General features: G+C 41.5%; 1 protein-coding gene across 2 annotated transcripts in view; it reads left to right on the forward strand.

Moving 5' to 3' along the window:
- Positions 1 to 22,366, forward strand: part of UGLYAH (ureidoglycine aminohydrolase) — a 190,880-nt gene extending 168,514 nt beyond the window's left edge. The window contains exons 10-13 of one of the 2 annotated variants that reach the window (XM_087664414.1): positions 16,271 to 16,309; positions 18,844 to 18,914; positions 20,306 to 20,359; positions 22,029 to 22,366. In XM_087664414.1, coding sequence (XP_087520540.1) covers positions 16,271 to 16,309; positions 18,844 to 18,914; positions 20,306 to 20,359; positions 22,029 to 22,110 — 246 coding nt within the window. In that variant the 3' untranslated portion in view covers positions 22,111 to 22,366. Of the gene's footprint in view, positions 1 to 16,270; positions 16,310 to 18,843; positions 18,915 to 20,305; positions 20,360 to 22,028 lie in introns of those variants that run through there. The other variant, XR_015688130.1, reaches the window with a different exon arrangement.
- The last annotated feature ends 425 nt before the right edge of the window (positions 22,367 to 22,791 follow it).

The following is a 22,791-nucleotide window of genomic DNA, read 5'->3' on the forward strand; positions in this document are numbered from 1 at the left end:
CCTCCGCTGCTTGTGGACGCCGCCGACAAAGAGAGGCATGATGGATCCCATACTGCCGAGCAACCCGTTGCACATTAGAGAGCAATCGTTCAAACGAAGCAGTGCCCTGAGAGGAGAAGTCCAATAAGAATCTATCAATCAATTGCTACATATAGCCCTGAAAGATGGCATGCTTCAAATAAGACGAGTTGAAACGCAAAGGGAGTCTCTCCAAAAATTGCTTAAAAGGTGCAATGGGTTGTGCAAGCAACTCAAGTTGCAGAGGGAAATGGTCCGACAAGGCATATTGCTGCAACACTTTCATTTCGAGCATCTCAGGAAGAAAAGCATCATTCTGCATTATGTATATGTGGTCCAACCGCGACCATGTTGTTGCATACTGGGCAGAATGGAAAGTAAACCCTGTAGAAGACGGGTGTAGCCAGGACCAGAGATCTTGCTTAAGAACAGCAAGAGCCAACTCATGCCACATATGACTTTCCGGCGCGTCCATTACCGAATGCTCCGATGTGGACTGGGAAGAATCAACACACATATTGAAATCGCCCATCAAGAAGCCTCGTCTGCCAAGTGACAAGGAAGTCTGCAAAGTATGCCAAAGCTCCCGGCGAGATAAAGGATCATTCGGAGGCCAAGTAACCATAAGATCTCCCCTTCGAATAAAATTTCAATCATCAGAAAGCGGCCATGTACATCATTTTTAATAAGAACAGGCTGATATTTTCCATGTACAATCATGAGCACACCCGAATAATGCATGGCCTGTGTCCTTGCATAGAAGAAACGAAAGCCATGGCAATCCACAACTTTTCTGGCTTCTCTGTGACTCTTGTGCTCAACAGCACACAAGACATCCCATTGATTCTCATGCAGTACAGTCCACATGGCATGTTGCTTGTGGCAAGAACAAATTCCTCGCATATTCCACGTGGCTATTTTCATGTGTATTCAAAACAAAATCAGGTAGGAGGCACAGCTTGCCTCGATTTGACTTTCTTTGCGAGAATGTCCAGGACTGCGCATCCAAGAAATCCGCCAACACGGCAAAAGAGGTCTGAGGACAAGATTTGGAGGTAGACGGCATATCTGCTGGCTTGGGGATGGAACGGGGATAATGACGATCCCATAGGGTAATGACGTTGCCTCTGGTATCAAAAGCCAGCTTAGCAGGTGGATCCTTTGGACGATCCGAATACACACTCCTAGTGGGCTGAGGACGGGGGGCCGAGGAAACCATAGCAGGAGCTGAGTGCTCTGAAGACAACATTTCTTTCCTGCGCATATAGGTACACATGGAATCTTATGAGGCAGTAGGCACAGTATTTTCCATGCCAGCAATAACCGTGTTGCCTTTTTTTGCGCGTACTTCAACCTAGTCAGAGCCATGGGAATCCAAGCTCGAAACTTGTTGTTTGCCTTTAGCCAAAACTTTAGGTGGGTGGATACGATCCTGCGACGGAGCATCACACACCATATTTTCCATGGGCGGCGCAACATACCCAGCATCTGAAGTGTGTTGCTGCTCTGGGCATTAGGCTATAAAATGCCCCAATTGTCCACAGGAGAAGCAATGTCCTGTAAAATTGCCCCATTTCAAACGAAAGTGTAAAGGATGCATGCCAGAGCAATTGAGACGTAACCAAGCAGGCCTTTTCCTTGCAGTATCCCATAACATACACAACCGGTTGCGATTCACGGCCCTTAGACTTGGAGGGACCAGAACAGCGCCCACAACGGCCATAGCGTTCTTCAACAGCGGCCAATATACAGCTGGACAATTTTCCACTTCAACCCACATAGGGCATTCACATTGCAGCAGACGTTGAAAATGTACCATTGGGCGCCATGGTACAACATGGACCAAACGGCGATCAAAAAATAAAGGCAGTTTAGACAGGAGAGCAGCACGGTGCGTCTCAGATTTCAACAGCACCTCAAAAAAACCTCGGGGCCCAGCAAAAATCTCTTCAACACATTCCCCTTGTAGCAGACTGTGTAGCCATCGGCAAATACGGGAAGGCAGAGGGATTCTACAAGTGAAGAAGAGTATCACAGCGCGATCATAAAACACTGAAAAAGAGCGCAAGACAGTTTTCGGGTCCACAGTGGCTTGCAGAACATCTTCAGGTGTAGAGTCAGAAAAGATTGCCTGATTATGTTGAACATAATCGCCAAGCTGAGTGTTAACAAATTCCAGCAAATGCTCCCAGTCCACTTCCTGAGAGTCCACAGAATCCGAAGCAACCTGAGCATAGAAACGATCCTGATGATCCATTGGCTCTTCCAAAGCATGCTTGGTGCGTTTGCCTGCAGGCTGGAGGTCAGGAGCAGGGGACATCTCTTCAGTGCACGAAACCATATCCTCGGGTTCCTCGGTATCAGAATCCAGACCAAGTGCGGCCACTGTTCGGTCTATAAAATCTACATCCAAACCAGCCATATTGTATCACGGGACAGGTCAATTCTGTACTCTGTGTCAAGACTCCGTTGCGTGCTCCCTGATTGTGTCTCTCTCTCTCGCACGTGTCACCACAAGATGGTCTATACAGGCTCCCACCAGCAACAGACCGAGAACAGAGGGCAGGCGTGACAACAGTGAGAGCGTACTGTATTTCAGGAGAAGTGGCACCGCCTGACGAATCGACCTGTTGTACAGCAGGAGAGCAGAGGCGAGGGGATTGCCTGACGGCCTTAGTCGTGACCAGAGCCAGGCGCCAACAGCGCGCAGCAGACGGATGAGGAAGCGGGGTGCATGTCGCGACGGCGCAGGTGCAGGCCTCAACCTGTTGTGCAACAGGTGAGCAGAGGCAACGGGTTTGCCTGACGGGTTCAGTCGTGACCAGAGCCAGGCGCCAACAGCGCGCAGCAGACGAGCGAGGAAACGGGGTCCAGGTCACGACGGCGCAGGTCCAAGTGACCTGGCGTGCAATAGACGACGGCGGCGCAATACCAGGCGGCAGCGGAAAGTGGGGCGCAGGCCAGGAGGCAACGGGACGATGGTTCGCGAGCAGACAACAGCAAGCGTCAACGAGCGTGGTCGACGGCAAGGTTCGGCGGCAGGCCCGGTTAGGTGACGGGGGCGCCAAGGTCCGACATCGCGACTCTTCTCCACCATCTCTCTCTCTCTCTCTCCCCCTTTTCCAATACTCTTTTTTGTGAAGCTTTATATAAGATCTTAAGAATATCTTACATGCAACCTCAAGAGGGAGATCAAGAGAGTACTGCTAGTACTATCCACAATCTCTTTAATTGAAACTTGCATGTAAACACTTTGATGTAAAAACATTGAACGAAACAATAAATACTTCTTTCACAGTACAAGTTAAATGTGACATTGCAAACTTATTGCTGTATAAAACTTTAAATCTCCATGGGTTGATCATTTAAAGCATTTAAAGTTTTTACATCAAGGCAAAAGAAGAGAGGAAGCTTAGTTAGCAATGTGAAAGGTGAGAGGATGCACAAAGATTGAAGCTTAGCTAAGAGTACAATTGACAGAGAAGAGAGAATGCACTATCTATGGGACTATCCCAGAGCTCACAAGATGTAGAGGAGAGCCCTTTAGAAGGTCTTTCACGACACAATAAAGACTATGGTTGTGACTTGGGGACCATAGCTTGGGTCACCAAGGCCCATCAAGTGGATATGAGGATTTTTTACAAGAGTCGCTCCTTTCTCATCATGAGCTAAGATTTGAGTCCATATCCAAACTACTTACACGCATAGTGGACCCGTGGACGATCTCACAATAAGAGCTAATCATTGGTATTATTATTTGATACATTTGGAATACAAGGCTAGCCAATGGCCATATCGTGCAAGGTTATGCCATACCCTGCAATTGAATGGACTTTGCAGGAAATTTTGGCATAAAGTTGTTTTTGTAAAGAAAAGATCCTATTAGCTACGTCTCACAAGGAGAAGAACATTGTAATGCTTGTAGTTGTTTGAGCCTAGTCTTGCCAAATATCATTCACAATATTCTAATAACTTTGTTCATGATTAGGACAATATTTTAACATTTGGCCATGTAAATGACCTAAACAACACAATATGCTTGACAATTATAATATTCATTTGACTATGCAAGAAATATATTTCTACTCAACCCAAGTCCCTTAGGGATGAGCTCAAGTACAATCAACTTGAGAGTGAGATGAAGTATCTCTCACTCTTACAAGATCATGCAAAGGATGAACATGCATCACATTCATTAACTAAGTATGCAATAAAAACAATTGATTTCTTTACAAGATTAGAGTAGAAAAATGGAAAATCAGCCTTTCTCCATTGTCGATCAATAGTACATCGATATGGCTTTCTTCTTGTTCTTAAAATGGAAGAAGAGCTTAGGAAGGAAGTGGTGCAATGAATTTAGAGATATGTTATTTTGTAAAACAACTGTGAAAGAAGATGGAATATTGTAGTATTTGATGATGGATTGGAGAATGATGGTGGAGATAGCTGGAAGCAACTTTGGGCTATCTTTAGCTGCTATATGTGAGTTTATAGTAGAAAAAATTGATGGAAAATGAGAGGAAATAAGCTCTTGTCATAGAAGAAAGGGAGACTTAGTGCAAAGAGGGAAAGTGGAGTAGCACAAGTGTCCGGCCAAATGTCATGAGACATGACAATTGATGGGACACTTGGAAGTTTGTGTGATAAGTTCCTTGATACTTAGTCTCTTTTCTATGGTTGATACTTGCTTTTTGTGCTAAAAATTATCAAGAATAGAAACAATCAAATTTAGTAAGCAATGCCAGAATACAAACTTACTATTTTAAAATATCATCCATGCTTTTTAGGACTAGTATTTGTAGGCCAATATGAGACTCAAAATTTAGGAATCTCCTTAAATTTAGGGAACCCCAAATATGGGTATCATCTGAAAGGTCTTTTTGAGTGCATTACAGAAATAGTGCTAGAACCCTTAAATAAATTTTTTTATGCAGAGACATGCATTTTAAGCTTTTAGCCTGCATATGCACATTGTACAAACTTTTCATGATCAAACCATCCTATCAGTTGTAACTATCTATTTTGGTGGATCTAGCCCACACTTCATTATATTTATCCTTTTTGTGTAAGTCAAACCATCATATGCTAGAGTTCCTATCACAAGCACCCAGTCAAATCATATAGGTGGAAGTGTGTACTATCTTTCTTCTAACCCACTGTGTGGATCCACCATAACTTATGACTGCTCATTAGTGGTTAGCTCTAATGCACATGTATTAAAAAGAAACAAATTTAATAAATAATTGACTATGCAAATGTATTAAAAAGGATACAAGTTCTTTTTGTGTTGTGTTGTGGCAGGCCTCGCTATATCTTCTTCTTCAGCTTTTGAGAAGAGGTGAGGCTTCCTTTTACTTGCAACTTTTTAGAACATCTTCAACTTAAGGTACTATCTTGGCCAACTTACTTTGTGTCCTCCCCAAAAGGGGGATCAATAGGAGCTTAGTTGATTGATGTGTCCCATCACTCTTCTGTCAGTGGCCTATAAGGCTGTGCCATACCTTGTTGTCAGTTAGACCTTCCTAATGATTGTAGTATATGGTTTTTTTTCAAGAGAATAAGAGATCCTATTAATGAGATGTCACGAGGACGTGAAAATTTGATGCTTTGCTTATGTTTAATTGACATTTGATTAAAGGATTAATCAAATGTGCAATTAAAAGATGCACATGTGAGGTGCAAGCTACTTTCTCACAGTTGAAGATTGGAGGACCCTGTGAAAAATATGGGTGTCAAAGGCAAAAGTTGTAACAAGTTACACTTGTTAGATTCTAGGTGAATTTTGGTGTCAGTCTGCCCCTAGGACCATTAATTGGCCATTAAGTATCAGTGGTGACACTAGTTTCTAGGCATTAATTAATGGATTAATGCTTGTCCAAGGGTCCATTAATGCATGGGACCACTTTGGGTTGCACATGGCCTAGCCAATTAATTTTTGGATGGGCAAGGTCAATTTTTTGGGCATGGATTAAGGGCTGAATTGATTTTCAGAATTAATTAATTCTAAAAATTAATTAAATAGCTGAAAATTACTGAAAATGGATTAAGAAAGCTGCCACTTGGCAAAACTTTCCCATGCAGGTGGGAGAAAGGCTAAATAGGGCTGAAGGGAGAGGGAAATCTCGTTTTTTCATTTTGGAGCTGTTGGAAAGAGGTGTTGGACTGTTGCTGCTAGCTTTTGGGGCCAATTCCCACCCATTGGAGCCATTTTGGTGATGGAGATTGCATATTCTTGACCTTGGGAAGCTAACAATTGCTGTTGATGCACTTTCTCCTAAAGATCACAGTCTCCGATACTCCTATTGTTGTTGGTGCAGCCGTTTAGGGCTGGTATAGTAGAGCAGCAGCTGATTTTGATCAGTTCTTCACAACAAATTTCAAAATTTTCTCTCTCTACAGCATTCTGTCATCTCCTTCAGCCTATGCTCAACCATTCTCAACAATTCTCAGCCATTCAGAGGAGATCTCAGCCATTTTTGGTGGGCTGATCTGTAATTTCTGCAGTAAACCCTAATTCACAGCAAAAATTAGGGTTTAACAACCACCTTGGGATCCGTGCCAGAGATTGAAGGCTCAAGGGACTGAAATCAGTAGCTGATAATTGAAGATTATCAAGGGATTTCAAGAGCCAGCCCATCCCAAATTGATTTGGTGCAGCATTTGGCCAACCAAGGGTCAAATTGGAGAAGAAGTCCTGGTGAAACAAGGGGCAAATGACTTACAAGGCTTGCTGGACATTTATGACAGCAAGAGCAATTGGTTAGCAAGAGGAGATTGAAGAATCTCAAGTTGTACTCCTTCCAATTGAATGAAAGCTAAAGAAATACCACAAGGGGCGCCAATTTTGGGGCCAATAGGGTGTCTACTGTTCAAGAATTTACGGTAAAGTGTGTATTTCATTTTATGTGCATTTATTTATTGCTGTAATTAACTCTTAAATCAGGTTATCACCACCCATTCCAAGAAGGAAGGCTGGTTACATGAGATCTCAGGTTATCACCACCCATTCCAAGAAGGAAGGCTAGGTACATGAGATCTCAGGGGAGAACCAGGTTGCCACCAGTGGTAGAGTATACACAATACAAAGAAAACTTCATAAAGAGCAGCTTAGTACACCGTAAATACAATGGCTAAGTGAACAACTGGTGTGGTGGGATATAGTGCTAGACCATATGAGGAGCGAGGTGAAAGAAGCTGTGCCAGACCATGTCAGGCAGCAAGGGAGTCTGCCCTGCCTTTGTGCCATAAGAGTCTGCAGGGACACTTATTGGATGGCAGCCGGTGGTAGTTCCAGAGTAGGAAAGTGGGAGGAGGAGGTAGAGACTCTCCAATTTGAGGTTGGTGTTGTGTTCCCCAAGAGTGGCCTAACCCCTAACCCTCCTCAAATGAAAACAAAAAAGAGCCAATGTGCCTAGCCAGCAGCTGGGCAACCCAGTGCTCTCAGTTGGGTGTAGTGCACATTGTAGGTGTGCTCTTTGGTGACCCCAATTTCCACCTCTCCAGGATGGCAACCATAGCCTATTTTTCAGACACAGGATGGCAACTCCCCAATGGTGTTAGTAGACACTCCTGCCTTGGCTTCTTTCCTTTGTTCCCCTTGAGAGGTCTTGTATCCATGTGATGGAGACTTTTAGCTTGATATATGCTGTGGAGTTCTTACACTTATTGTATGTTTTCTGAGTAATATAGAGACACATCTTGTTTTGCAAAAAGAAACACAGCTCTGATCATACTGGAATTGCTTTGATCAATCGTAGCCTGCTTGCCATGTGACAGAGTCATAATCTTCCAAAGTTCTCAAGTGGTTGCATGAGGAGCACACGCATGATGTAGAATGAGACCAGAAAAGGGATTCACAAACCCCTGTTTTAGGGTAGGTGCAGCACTGACAGTAAAAATTCCTGAATGAGGATTATCACTGGTGATCTGATAAGTACCAGAATCCAGAGTGCTCTACAAGCTCAACCATCTTTGTGGATGCTGGAGAGTACACTGATTTTTCTCGTACAATTGTAGCAGATGGACCATACTGGCCACACCTCTTTTCAACAACACTGAGAAAGCCCAAAGTCCCCCACTTAGGCAACACCATATGAGCTGATTATCAGGAAAGATTTTCCTCAAATGGGATTAGCACCTTGTGAGTTAACAACATCACCCCGACCCGTGGGGGACGCTACCAACTGGTGGATCTGCACTAGGTGGAGCTCAAACAAGCATCACATCTCTTCCCGTTCCCATCCATGGACTTTGATAATAAGAGGACGGTTGGGCCAATGATGGAAGACCTGCCGGAGCCTTGATTTCTGAACGGGTTTCCTGATTCGGAAACTGTGACTGGAAGATTCCCGCATCTAAGGCAATGTTCTGCAAGCATCACACCCCTTCCCAATCATCATGAACTTATGATGATAAGAGAGGATGCCCAAACTTCTATTTGATACGTTGGAATTAAAATTAATAACTTGTGCCCAATTGTATAGACTTGCTTGAACAGTTTAATGTGAAACTTTGGCTACAAACATATCAGTAGTGACTAATCATGTCCACTGAGTATTCATAAAATGATTAAGTTCCATGAACTGTGATAGAATTGTGAGCAATGTCACAAGGTCAAGATAGCCCAGGGACTTTCTATGTCAGAAAATGTGCATTCTCAGTCATGTTTCTTCTTGAGATTGAAAACTTTCAAAGTTTCTTAGTAAAAAGAGTTCCAGCGCATGCTTTTGGAAAAAGTCATGTCAGTTAGCTAAACTGCGCAAAGGGCTATAATGACTCCCTTATATGTGGGCAAATAGACATTATAGCCCTTTGCGCATTAAAGTCACAATGCACATTGGTTTGACGGGCTGTGACATTTTCTAAAATGTCCTCTTCCCCATGTGTATCTTTCCTAGGAATGTTCATATGAGAAGTGCAGAATGAAAGAGCAAAACTTTTTATCTGAGTGAAATGGAAGGGAACAAAATGAAATATATGAGGTGCTGAAAGGGATGAACCAGGTAGACTTTCCATGCCACTACGCTTAATGCATTGAGAATACCTTTGTTAAGTTGTCCAAAAATAAACTTAACTCTTCTCACATGGAAGAGTAAAAGGAATGCAACAGGCTAGGGAGCTAAACAGGTGAAGGTGGATGGTAATGAGGCAAGGCTCCAGTGCTGAATTAATGGCCTGCTTGTTGGAGGCTACCCCAGCTTCAGTTAGAAGAGATTGGGTTTATTGGACCAACTGGTTACACATCATTGTCACAGTTCTTGACCCCTTTTGGGTGGAGATTGGGCTCTCAATTTCATTATTGTTCCTAGCACTACATTCCTTCCTTGAAGAACATGATCTCGTTATTTGGTATTGATACTGAGAGCTGTCACTAACTTTTTCACTGCTACACAACCGAGTATGGCACATACCACTACTGCTGCCACAGCCTACAGGAGTACATCATCATTGGACCTCATCTTTTGTAGGTGTCCCTTTGGATAGAGCAGTGGCACTCAGCTGGTCTAGGCGCCCACATCCACCCGATGAAGGCCTAGACATCCACACCACAAACAAATTAGAGCCATCATTGAGTGACACAAGAGACAGATGCTAAGACGCCTCAGGCACGCAGAGATACATCTCCTTAGAGGATAGACATCTCATTGATTCAGAGTTTCCTTTTTCTACTTTTACTTTTAGATCATTGACATGTTTTCTTTTTATAGGACAATATTTCACTTTTCAGTCTTATAGGCATGTTTTTCGTCTTTTCTCGTTCCAGATGAGAAACACACCATCATTGTATGTATTGCTTTGGTCTCATAGGCCACATTGACCTTTTAGAAAGAAAGAAAGAAAGATATATTAATGTCTACATAAGGCCAATGTGGCCCATGAGACAAAATCTAGAGTACATCCATGTCTAATGTCATCTCATCAGTAAGGTAAAGATAACATTACAAGTAAGTGGGTGGCCTATGAAACAATACTGAAAATAACTATACGATGGGGCTATACTAGGGTTGAACCATGTGTAGTGTTGTTCCATCTACAGAAAAGAAAAGGAAAGGAAAGGAGAACCAGATCTGATTTAGCCATGTACAAGTGTGGTGGAGACTATGGGCTGTAGCTAGTCTCAAGATCTGCACATGATCTCAGCTTTGATGCAGTCCCTAGCTGCTTCACTAATATGCCTGGTGGTGAGTCTGTGGTGTCTCGTGATAATGGCTCTAATTCGACTGTGGTGTGGCCTCCTCAGACATGGTCCTGGTAGACAGGGTCGCCGTGTTGCTCGACAAAGGGAAATGACTCTATCCAATGTGACTCCACGGTATGGCCTGTAAGGTGTCTGGCGGGGTGGCTCTGTCTCTGCTAGGCTGGTAGTGTTAGCAGGGTTGGCTCTGTAGAAGAAGCCTGTCATTGCTCTCTGTGTGTGTCTCTTTGGGTGAGCTGGCCTCCTGTTTCGCAGTAGTGCAGTTTGGCGCCTCTCGAGCTCCAGGAGGAAGAGACCTAGGCATCTCTGGTCCTCGTTCTCCATGATGCGACGAAGGGGTCCAAATCCATCCCGGAAGAGGCAGTGGTACCGTCCTCGTATGTCATAGTATATTGTGCATCTACATATGTAGTGCTCCTCCGTCTCAAGCTCTCGACCACAAAGCTGGCAAGTCCTATCCTCTGCTAGGGTATTTGTCCATCTAGAGCCTATGTGAGGAGGTGCGAATCTATCCAATAGCAACCCGTACGCTATGGGAGAGATGGGTGTCCATATATGTTGGCCGAATAGTGAAACCATCATCAGAGAGGCACAAGAAATCCTGTAGAACTCCATCCTCGATCCTAGAGGGAGTGGTGGGTGGATTCATGTCCTTGCCGTCTCAATCCTCTAGATATCAGCTCTGATCACTTGGTTCAACTTTGGTTGGCTGAGAGAAAGTGTAGGGCAGTCAAGGCTATAATCCAAAGGTGGAAAACGGTCAATATCCAAACCATGTAGGCTCATCCAAATAGCCATTTGTGAAAACCAACAGTTCTTCTCGCCTCCTGTTGCTAGTTGTCTACATAGTTGCACTCCTACGTAGTACGAACTAGTTCATACTATACAGCTTGTACCATACCATACCGTACGAATTCGTACAAAAAAACAATCACTTTTTTTTCTTTTTCTTTTTCTTTTTATAGCGTGGTTGTTGGTGGTGGTGGTGGTGGTTTGGGTTGTTGACTGTTGTTGTTGTGGTGGTGGTGATGATTTTGTAGCCTTGATCGATCAACCAAGAAAGGGGGTGGAAGCTTGATTAGACTCCTCATACATATTTTTTTATGATTTATCCTAGAGCCAAAGGCCATACATAAGATATTCAAGGAGTTCCAAACGTTTCTAATTGATGTCCCATCATTTTTCACAATATGTTAGTGTCATCAATAAATAAATTCAGCACCATTTGAGAATCATCAAGTAGCTTAATCCTATTGATTTTACCTTTGTTTACAGCTCATTTTGCACCACCCAACCCAAAGCATTAGTACACATTGCTAATAAAACTAGGCCAGAGAATAGCTTGGCCTAATGTACCTTCTGAGAGAACACGAATTAGTGAATGTACAATCGGTAGCTACTTTAGCCTTAGAAATGCTAAACAAAACCATTAAAAAATTCATAAATCTTTTACCAAAACCTTTGGTGGTTTGTTTAGTAACTATTGGTCTCACATGTCATTTTGGCCTCTTGTAGACGTTCATAAAGCATCTCATGTCATTTCAGAGTAGATTGCATGTCCTGAGGAACCTGATTGTGGACCAGATCATAAAAAACTGAACGAGTATGAGCAATTTGGCCTGAAGGAGAAGAAGTAGAACCAAGAAGGTCGAGGAAATAATTCCTACACATATTCACAATAGTCTGTGGATCAAGGACCATTTGACCTTCTGCATCCTGGAGTCTAGTCATATTTTCTCGAGCTGAAGAGGCATGGAGAGCTTGAAAGAACTTATGGGTAGCACTATCTGCCATTAGATAGGAGAGCAGCACGGTGTGTCTCTGATTTCAATAGCACCTCAAAAAAACCCCGGGGCCCAACAAAAATCTCTTCAACACATTCCCCTTGTAGCAGACTGTGCAGCCACTGGCGAATACGGGAAAGCAGTGGGATCCTACCAGTGAAGAAAAGTATCACAACACGTTCATAAAACACTGAAAAGGAGCGCAAGACATGTTTCGGATCCACAGTGGCTTCCAGAACATCTTCCGTTGCAGAGTCTGAAAAGACTTCCTAATTATGTTGAACATAATCGCCCAGCAGAGTGTTGGCAAACTCCAGCAAGTGCTCCCAGTGAACATCCTGGGAGTCCATAGAATCAGAAGCAACCTAAGCATAGGAACGATCCTGGTGATCCATTGTCCCTGCCGAAGTATGCTTCGTGCGTTTGCCCACTGGCTGGAGGTCAAGAGCAGGGGGCATCTCCTCTGTGCACGGAACTATATCCTCAGGTTCCTCGGTGTCAGAATTCAGACCAAGAGTTGCCACCGTTTGGTCTATGAAAGCTAGATCCAAGCCAGCCATATTGTATCAGTACGTATGTCGGTCAGATGCCGAGTAAAGAACTCGCGGGAGGCAGATACACGCATGCCTCTCTCTCGCTCTCTCCCTCTCTCTCTCTCTCCCTCTCTCTCTCTCTCTCCCTCTTTTCTGTATAGAGGTGCTGTCTAGGGGCGTATTGTGCAATCACAGCTGATGAAACCGGAGCTTTACCTGTCAGTCTCAACCTGTCCCAAGAACACTTGTGGCAAGGCACAACCCTAACAATGCAAGGGCAGGAGGGCGAAACAAAGGTCTGGCAATTGACGGCAGAACGGGACAATCTGGGCCGCAAGGCAGGGGTCCGAAATCCTAACGGACAAGGCGAAGGGGCGAGAAGCAGGCGGAGAGGTCACGGTTCAGGCGAGTGAGGGACGCAGCCGATGGGCCGTCCGACAGTAGGGCGAGGGACGCAGCGGTAGTCGACGGAGCGTCAGGGGCAGGTGACGGGCCTGCGGGTGATGACTAGAAGGCGGCTGCAGGCGACGAGGGTCAGGCGATGGCAACGAGACACCAGGCGATGACGACGAGGGTCAGGCGATGACGACATGGGTCAGGCGACGACGACAGGACCTCCATCTCCCGCTTGATTCCATCTCTCTCTCTCGTCATTTCGTCTCTCTCTCTCTCTCTCTCTCTCTCTCTCTCTCAACCTTCTCTCTCTCAAGCATACATGCCTCTTATTTGTATGATCATTCATGTATGATGTATCCACTCCTGTATATGTACTCCTAAGTTATAGCGTATGTTGCGCATGTGGCATATGCCATAGAGGTTTTGGCGTGTTACCCTCAAGTATTCATCTTATATACTCCAATAGCATTGCTATTTAGACTTCAAATATCTGTTCTATCATCTATAGTTCAAAATAATGAAGTGAATTTATTTTTTTTGTACTAATATCGTACGGTACCCTATAAAATCTTAAGGTACCATTTAGTACCGTATTTTATCGTATCATAGCGTACCGTACTTTTTGTACCTGGCAACTACGGTTGTCTAGATGAGGTTAGTGCCAATCTAGAGTATCTATGGCGTGGAAGTTCTCATAGTCTGTGCCAAAAGGTCACTTCCTTGAAGAGTGCCTCCATGACTATGGGTGTTGCCCCTAGCTCTGCTCTGACAATGGGGTGTGGGGTGGAAGGCTTACTTGTAATCATGCGTGCTATCATCATGATCAATGGCCTTTCCATGCTGTCCCAGCCATCATAATAATCCCTCTCTACTACAATCTGATCAGTGAGTGGGCTAAAGTGCCTATGGTACAAGCTACAACCCCATACCTGTGCTCCATATAGTAATGTAGGTGCGATTAGGGTGTCAAACAACCAAAGTTTGGTGCGGGGCTCCTGGAACTGTATGTGAGCACATTGACTCTCAAGTGCCCCTAGTGCTGCGTATCCACATGCCAGACGTGCCTCTGACGCCCCCTTCAACGAAAAACGTGGGCTAGAGAAGGTGACTCCCAAATAGACATATTCCCTCACATGCTCCAATATGTCTCCCCTAAATGTGAATTGGTACATAGATCTAGTCACCCATGCTGTTGAAGTATTGAAAACCATGGTTTTGGTCTTCCCAAGGTTCACTGTGAGGTCTTTATCTCTACGAAAGATGTGCAAAGCATCTAGATGGCATTGCAAACTCTCCGGTGAATATGAAATGAGAACAATATCATATGCATACGGTAATATCGGTATCAATACCCTTGCCAAGTTGGCTAGCTTCTCCTCCTCAATCTATGTAATTAGACACTTCATCTATGTATAGACCAAACAATGTGGGTGAAAGTAGACATCTTTGTTTCACTCCTATAGTGCTATCAATCCTCTCTGATAGTCCCCCAGGTGCTCATACGTGACTTCGCACTGCCTCATATAATGCATAGACACCCCATCATATACTCTCTGGTACTCCAATGTCGTGCAATCTTTGCATGATGCGTGTACGAGGCATTGTATCAAAAGCTTTGCGAAAGTCTACAAAGCAACAATAGATCCTCTTGTCTCGGGCTTGACCCTCCTCAATAATGGCTCTAAGTGTGAGAATATGGTCCAGTGTGGTATATTCTCGTCTGAAACCTACCTGTCCTTATGCTCTCTTGCCTTGCATTTCAGCCCACTCACACTCACTGAGTTCATGCTCCAATATAGATCCATGTATCTTGGCCAAAGAATGACCGATCATGATAGTCCTGTAGTTGCTAGGAATTAGGGGATCACCACTTTTAAATAGCGGAATTATAGTATTGTCTGACCAACTCATAGGGAAACCTTTACATATTGCTCTATTGAACATATATGCTAATATGTCACCAGCATGTGAGAAATGTTATGCTACTAGTCCATCCTCATCTTGTGCCCTCCCATTTTGTAATCTATAGATTGCATCCCTAACCATTTTCCATGTGAAGAAAGACCATTGTGTTGGCCTACAAGCTTGTGGGGGCCTTGTTACCCTTACATATCCATCTTATTAACTCAAGTGGCATTGCTATTTTAGCTTTTAACATGTGTTCTATCATCTGCAGTCCAAAATAACCAAGTTAATTTCTTTTGGTACTAATATTGTACCGTACCTTATAAAACCTTAAGGTACCAATTAGTACCGTATATTATTGTACCATACCGTATCATACCTTTGGTACTTGACAACCCTGGTTTATGTGATCTAAAATTGTATGGATTGGAAAGGTAAGATTATTGTACAACGTTAGAGAAGAACCCATTTTACCTATCTACAAATAGTTCCCAAGGGATTTCAACATTTCAATAAATGAACTCTAATTTATGCTATTAAGTCAGGTGATCTCTTTCATGTGTTCAACAGGTTCGTTATTATTTTTTCTCATGATTGTACCACACTAGAAAGAAAAACAGAATGGTCAAATGCGTGAGGATTATTTGCACCAGAGACTGCACATGTTTTGGGATACACTTTTCTGACAACATTTTACTTGTGCTCCTTGTGCATGATATTATCCTCAAGATACCTTATTGAATTTAACGAGGAATAAGCTGCATGGGGAGGATTTTACAATGCTAAACAAGGAGTCAGATAGCTCCTCAAGACATTTCATGATTTATACTTGTTCTTGTGATTTTAGGTTATAGGATCAAGGTGTTCATACTTGCTTTTAAAAGTCCCTCCACTTTTCCTCCTCATAACTTGATTCCTTATTGACTTCAGAATAGTCACGTGCTTAGTCTGAAACCTGTAATGCTAGGTTGCCATATAACAGTATGATCAATCTTCAAGGAAGTGGGATTTTGGTAGTTTGCAAAGCACATTCATGATTTATGATAATAGGATTGATCTCTTTCTGTGTTTTGGGATCTCACAATATAAGCTGCTGCTCGTTATTGTGCTGAGCTACAGGATGGTCACATGCACAGTTTACAGTGAAAATTGTAGAGCCAGGTTACCACATTAAACAACAATCAATCTCTAAGAAAGTTGAATTCTGATGGTTTCACAAGCAACTTCATGATTTAGGATATATTTTTGCTGTGTTGAGTTATCTTATGATCTATGCTGCCGCCATTTCAATGAACTGGAACTTCTATGAAAAGGAAAAAGTTGTGGGCCTGGATTTAAAAATTGATGTCTACATGCTGCTATCTCCGTTTCTAAGATATCTTTAACATACATCTAGATTTAGTTCTAGGCTAATTCCTTTGATGATTGTTCATTACCAGATTATGGATTTTCAACCTGGAGAATATCTGAATGTGAAGGTGAGGTTTGAATTCTTGCTTATACTGGAAGTTTTTTGGGGTGATTGTGTGATCTATCCAATATATTGCATGGTTGTAATGAATTTCTTGACTCTATGTGTGAAGCTGCACTCTCTCGAGCATTAGTCACATTGTGCAATAATAATCGATTCAATAGCTTTCCCACAAAAAATAGTGTGTGAGAGAAAGAAATAAAGAAAGACATATTACCACAATTCTTTGTAAGTAATACAATTACCTGCTACGGAATAAAAAGGACATACTACTATTTGCAAAAGGCCAAATTGGCATACGAGACCCAAACAAATAGTACAAGTGAGATGTAAGCTCGTCATAGAGGCCAAAAAGTTTCAAACTAGCTAAAATCTGAAAGATGTATTTGAAAGCTCCTATGTCTATGAAATAGAAGTAATAAAAACTATTCTAATCTAAGAATAGACTCTAGTAATGGGATTACAAGGTCGGTTTCACCTTTGGTATCCATCTTATGGGCTGTGACAAGATCTGCTCTATAATGTCGAATGTGAGGTTACCTCCTAGGTGGTGGGTCTACTGTCCACCTTAGAAAAGAAGACCCTTCAGAAAACGACAAAGGTTACCACAAGTTATTTATCCTCACCCACCTTAGAAAAGAAAACCATGAAGGCTTTTTGTTTAGGTGGGTCTACTGCCCTCATTTCTCAAACAGGTCTCCTTGGGTCACTAGAGCTTGATAGTAATATCCCCAAACATCTCCATCATCTGGCACAAAGGTCCAAAACCTTTCCAAAAGAGATAGTGATACATGTTTTATCCTCACGGGTGGAACATCCCCTTGATCTCATAGTAGATGGTACATCAGTAGATGTAGTGTTGTTGTGGGTCCCCAAATCCTGGTCTCTTTGCTTGACTAGTGTGAAGATGTATGAATTTGGCATCTGGTGCATCAAATGTTGGTGACAAGGGGGTTTCCAAATAGGGTGGTTGTATGATGAAGCCAACCTCAGATAGTTGTAGAAAATGTGTATAATTAATGGGTCATCATTTTTCCAAGGTGGTGTATTGATTCATCCAAGTTCTTTCAATGTCAACCACATAATATCCATCCTAATCACTTGGTTCTCAGCTCTAGACGTCCATATGAGGTGATGTATCCCACTTGATGTAAGGTGATGCTGAAACACCTGAACTCGGATTAATTGTTGCTCACATAGGATAGGCTGAGGATCGAGGATAAATAACTTGTGGTAACCTTTGTCACTTTCTGAAGGATACTGAGTCCTTGCCAATCATGGGTGCAAAAAGCACTTAGCCACAGAAATGAAGTATAAAAGACACGCAGAATTTGAGATATGTAAAATACTATTACCCGATATTCGAAAGGTTTGAACCTTTTTCGAAAGATTTGGACCCAAGACCTACCAAACATGAAGCAACATCTCGAACACTAGGATAGGGATGATTCTGCATCTTCAACAGTTAAAAACAATAACTGTTAATACATAAATTGTAAATAAATAAATGCACGCATGACGCAATTAAATAACCCCCCCCCCCCCCCAAAAAAAAAAAAAACAGAATCTCGCTGGTACGTGCTGCTATACGACAAACCTTGCCGCAAGGTATTTATCCTCACGGCGTAGGATACAATATGTCTTGTCCCTTGGTGATCCCACCTTGCATTGTAGTGACTTGGAATTGCTCAAAACATTTTCCCAACTATTTGCTTGATGGAACATAATATTCTTGTTAGAGTCTTACCATTTTATATGTCACTCTGGCTTTTGCATCAGTCTCCTACCATATGTTATCTTTAGCACAATAGAAGTCCATCACTGTTACCATTTTGTTGTTTTTGTATGTGCTCAAAAGAAACTTGGGTGATGTTTTTAGCAATTCCACTGATTGGTTCAAGTGCTTTTCTTCTTCCTTGAGAACATCTTGTTCTCAATCGGGCCTTAAGCTGATGAAAACAAATTTTAAAATTCCTATGAAGTTGTTCAGAGGCTTCATGGCTTTGAAATCATCTAATTTTTGGTTAAATGAAGATGACAGTCAACAGGGATGAATCCATATGGCGATCAACAACACATAAACCACTATCTATTTGTGGAAAGAATGCACACACCCCCTCCTCCCCCAAACACCCAACCCCCAAAAAAATTTTCATTCGTTTAACTCGTCACAACATTACAAAGTAAAGTCACAGACCTTCTCAGTCTACAATAAACTGTAATTAACATCACTTGATACTAGGCTTTCTTAACTAAGGTTATACATGCCCACATTAGACCGATTGAAATAATATCCAAGGGACCTAATATGTCTTTCAAGGACAACTTTGACACAAGCAACTGCACATCGGAAGAAATCCTTGAACATTAAAATCTAAGCATCATTACTTCCTTCATGATTGTGTAAACATAAGCTTTTAAGCAAAACAACTTTTTTCTTGAGAAGAAACACGAGTTTTATAGAGTGCTGTTTGTTTGCCCTAGTTCACTATCTTTTAAACCAGATGACTGAAGAACATTTTCTGCTTTTTTGGTTCCTAGGAAGTGCATTATAATCAACATGGCCTGCTTATGCTCGAGGGCCAGGGCATCTATCGTCTAGGTGACAAGTGGTAAGAGCTGCTCATTTTCTGTAGATAATAAAGGAAGAAACAAGTTTGTTCATTTAGACCAGCTGAAGTTTAAGAAAAGAATTAAAAAATCAGCAGTTTCAAATTCTTGGACAGTTAAAAGGGAAGAATATGTCTTGTACACTGATGTGTATATGTGTGGACCCCTTTGGAAACCAAGATAACTAGAACATTAATTTCACAGTAAAGTGGTGCATATATGTGCAGACATGTGCATGCATGCATGCATGCTCCCATGTACCTACGTCTACATCATAGATATAGTGATTTGAATAAGGCCACTTCTCAAATTTTTTTAATAGTTGACCATATTGGAGCCTATATTTTGTGCATCCTCATCTATCAGACTGCTTTTCTCCTTTTGTTTTTGGTAAACTATTCTGTCTTTTTGGAACTTCCCTGTAAGATTGAAAGTTTCTAGATTCTTATGGATATACTTCTAGACTCTTTGGATTCTTGGAGCTTTGCAATTTGCCTACTTTTGAAGCTACTATCTCTGATGGTCACACTTTCTTCAAGAGATCCCTGCATAATCTATTTCTGATCATTTGTGTATTGAGGACATTTTCACCAATAAAAACAAAAATCAAGACCTAATTGCAAGCTTATTAGCCTAGCTTATAACTCAATGAAATGGACAAACTTAAGCATTGGAAAATTAAAACTATCACTGCGAGTTGTCATGCACTTGCATTCTGTGAAAATTTCATTCTTTTGAGTTTGCACACATACTTTACCCTGCCCATGGTTTGATTAGCATGCTAATGTTCTTTGGTATACAAGTTAGGCCATCGAAAAAATCAAAATCTTGCAGAATATGGAGAAATTGGCTTTATAACAAAGGCTGTTTCTTTGGAGATTCTGAATGGGGTCCTCTAGTTGAACAAAAACTGGCGAAGTGTTGAGTTGCCTCACCTCATTGTGTGAGATACTTGCTGCACTGACTTTGGCATGCCTAGCCTATATTTTTCTTTTGGATAGACTCACATGTCTAAATAGAGTTTCACATATCTGATCTCAAGAGAAATGAACACTGGTCTGGTGACTCCATGGTTCTTCTGCTACCTAAAGGGCCAGTTATGGTGTTGCTTGCTGCTTGCATCACCTGTCAACAGTGACCACCAAAAAGTGTGCCTTTTTCTTTGTAGATCAATTGATTGATGTTGCACATGCTTATGTGCGTAGCATGGTTAGCATGGTACATTCAAAGCATGTTGCTAAGAACCTAACTCTCAGTTGCAAAGTTGTTGATTGCATATATGATGTGATTTAATGGAAGTAATTCTATGAGCAATATCATTCTTCTGTTGCTTTGTAAGGACAACATAATGTATAATTGTTTCTACATAAGTTTTGACACTTCACTACTGTAGGTATCCTGTCCAAGCTGGTGATGCTATCTGGATGGCCCCTTTTGTCCCCCAATGGTATGCTATGTTTTCTTAAAAATCATGTTTCTGACTTTTTCTCTTCATGGGAAATTTTGTTTATCTGAATGGAAATTTCACAATGAGTACTGGTCCTATTTTTTTTGGTATACACTAGGAAGGAACATAGTACCTGGTAACATGAAAATTTCAAGATAAGCTTTTTAAATGACTGAGATTCTTTTGCACATGTTGCCATGATGTTCCAGAATAATTTGACTGAAGGGATGAGATTTCTAAATGGTTTAGTGTCATCAGGAATAGATAAAGCCACATCAAATGCTTTGCATTGCCCTAATAACATAGAAGGAACCCTACTTCACGAGGGTGCAAACTCTAAAACATAAAACTGCTAGACATTGATGCAGAGTCACAAAACATCTCAAATCCTTGAATCTATACTTAAATCAATACCTTGGTATCTTGTTAGTGTGAGAGTGTTGAAACATCTTCTTTTGATCAATCTCATACATATGCACCGAAATCATTGGGTGTATCCACAAAGTACAACTTCGATAAAAACTAGTAGCTTAATGTCTATATTGACATTATCATGCAAACACTCAACAATTCTTGCAAGCATCCTTATGATATCATTTGTCGTTACTATGTGCAATGTGCACTGTAGCTTCTTTTGATATTCAAAAGGTGGGTAATAGCCCCTCAGCTAAGTTCTATGTAGGAAACATTGATTGACATTACTAGACACATTGAAGAGTCCACCAACTTGATGGATGCCAATTAAGCTAAGACAGCTTCCTTATAGGCCCAATTAGTTGAAGCTAAGACGTAGTTAGCTTCAATAATTATTGAGTGGGATAATCTTACCTAGGAGGTTCAAGACCTTAAATCTCAAAAGACAACACAGTTTCAATTTGATAGTGCAGCAAAATGCTGGACATGTGCATTTTCAGTTTTCAAGGTTTGAACTGTTGTCTGCAAGGTCCATTTACATGCCATCCCACAAGGAAACCTATAGTCGAGAGCATCATAGCTTCAAGTCTAAATTGTGTGGTGTTACTAGTGAGCAACATAAAGGATGTCTAAGCAGAAATAGCTGTAAACATGGGCATGATCCTGTTATTTACAATATTCAAATTCATAAGGGTTGTGTATGTGGCTGACAAATCATTCTTAAGTGGACTTGGTTAAGAGAGAGATAAACAAACCATTCGATCATGGTAGCTTCTAGTGGTGTGACTGGATGCTTTTCTATATGGCTTTGTCATTGTTGATTAGGCATCCATGCACACAGCTAGCATTCAGTGGTGTAGATATACTGCTTTTGTACCTAGCCCATAGGTTACCAACCTGTGTCCAACTTAGTCTACATGTAAAGCTACACTTTGCACTTAACATGAGCTTTAGTGACAAAACTTACATATCTGACTATTTCTACAATGCAGACTTTGTTGCTTCTCCATTATTAGAGCTATGCATTTTTATATGACCTCATCAATTACTATGAAATAGACACCAAACTGATTTGGAATATAATCTGTTCTGAAAGTTAAATCATTCTGGAACTCTGAAATAATTTTAAGCTGCAAGGATGGGTATAGCAACACCTTCATTTCAGATGCTTGTCCTTAATTCATATCATGTTGTTATAATATTATAGTTAATACTCTTTTGAACCACGAAATACTAACCTCGGTTCTATGTATAGGTACGGTGCCCTTGGTAGAATAAGAACTCGGTATTTGCTGTACAAAGATGTGAATAGGGATCCTTTGCTAAGTGCTAGCTAGAAATTCTCCCCTCAAAGCCACATAAAAGTATGTCTATCCATAGGGGCTCGCAGAGTACGATTTAGTAAATGCTAGCTGTATAGAATTCAAGATCATGGTTATTGTTGTGTAGTACAATGTTTAATCATTGCCTTACAATTTGATGACACTAGTCTTTATAAGCCAATGTATTGATTGTACAAGAAAATATAAACTAAAGTTGTATATGAACTATGCTAAAAAAGGTGTGGTCTACAAGGGATTTGGGTTCTTGTAATTGTGTTTTGGTGAGTTATAGCAATTTGAGCTTCTATTTGTGATTATCGAGTTCATGAGTATAGTCTACAAGAGATTTGGCTTATTAAAGTCATGTTTTTGTCAACATGTATTTTGGTGTTTTGTCTCCAATCCATCCTCCATGTTGTCTATTGAACTCATGTTTATAGTTATTGGCTTATGAGGGAGTGGTCTAAGTACTTTGGCCTCATTGAAGAAGATTGTTGCTAGCATCATGTAATACAAGTACTATGATTGATTGGTGATTAATCTAAGTGGAAATTTATACTAGGAATTAAAAGTCTTGTTAGTAGATACCATTTGAGAAACATATACTAAAATTGTTTGATTCATGGTTATATCCTTGATGTTTGCCAATGTATTTATATATATATTGCCTTGCTCTTTGAAGTAATAGATTGACCA

The sequence above is a fragment of the Lygodium microphyllum genome, chromosome 23 (assembly GCF_053477565.2).
Source record: "Lygodium microphyllum isolate KBCC chromosome 23, Lygodium_microphyllum_v1.1.10, whole genome shotgun sequence".
Classification (NCBI taxonomy): domain Eukaryota; kingdom Viridiplantae; phylum Streptophyta; class Polypodiopsida; order Schizaeales; family Lygodiaceae; genus Lygodium; species Lygodium microphyllum.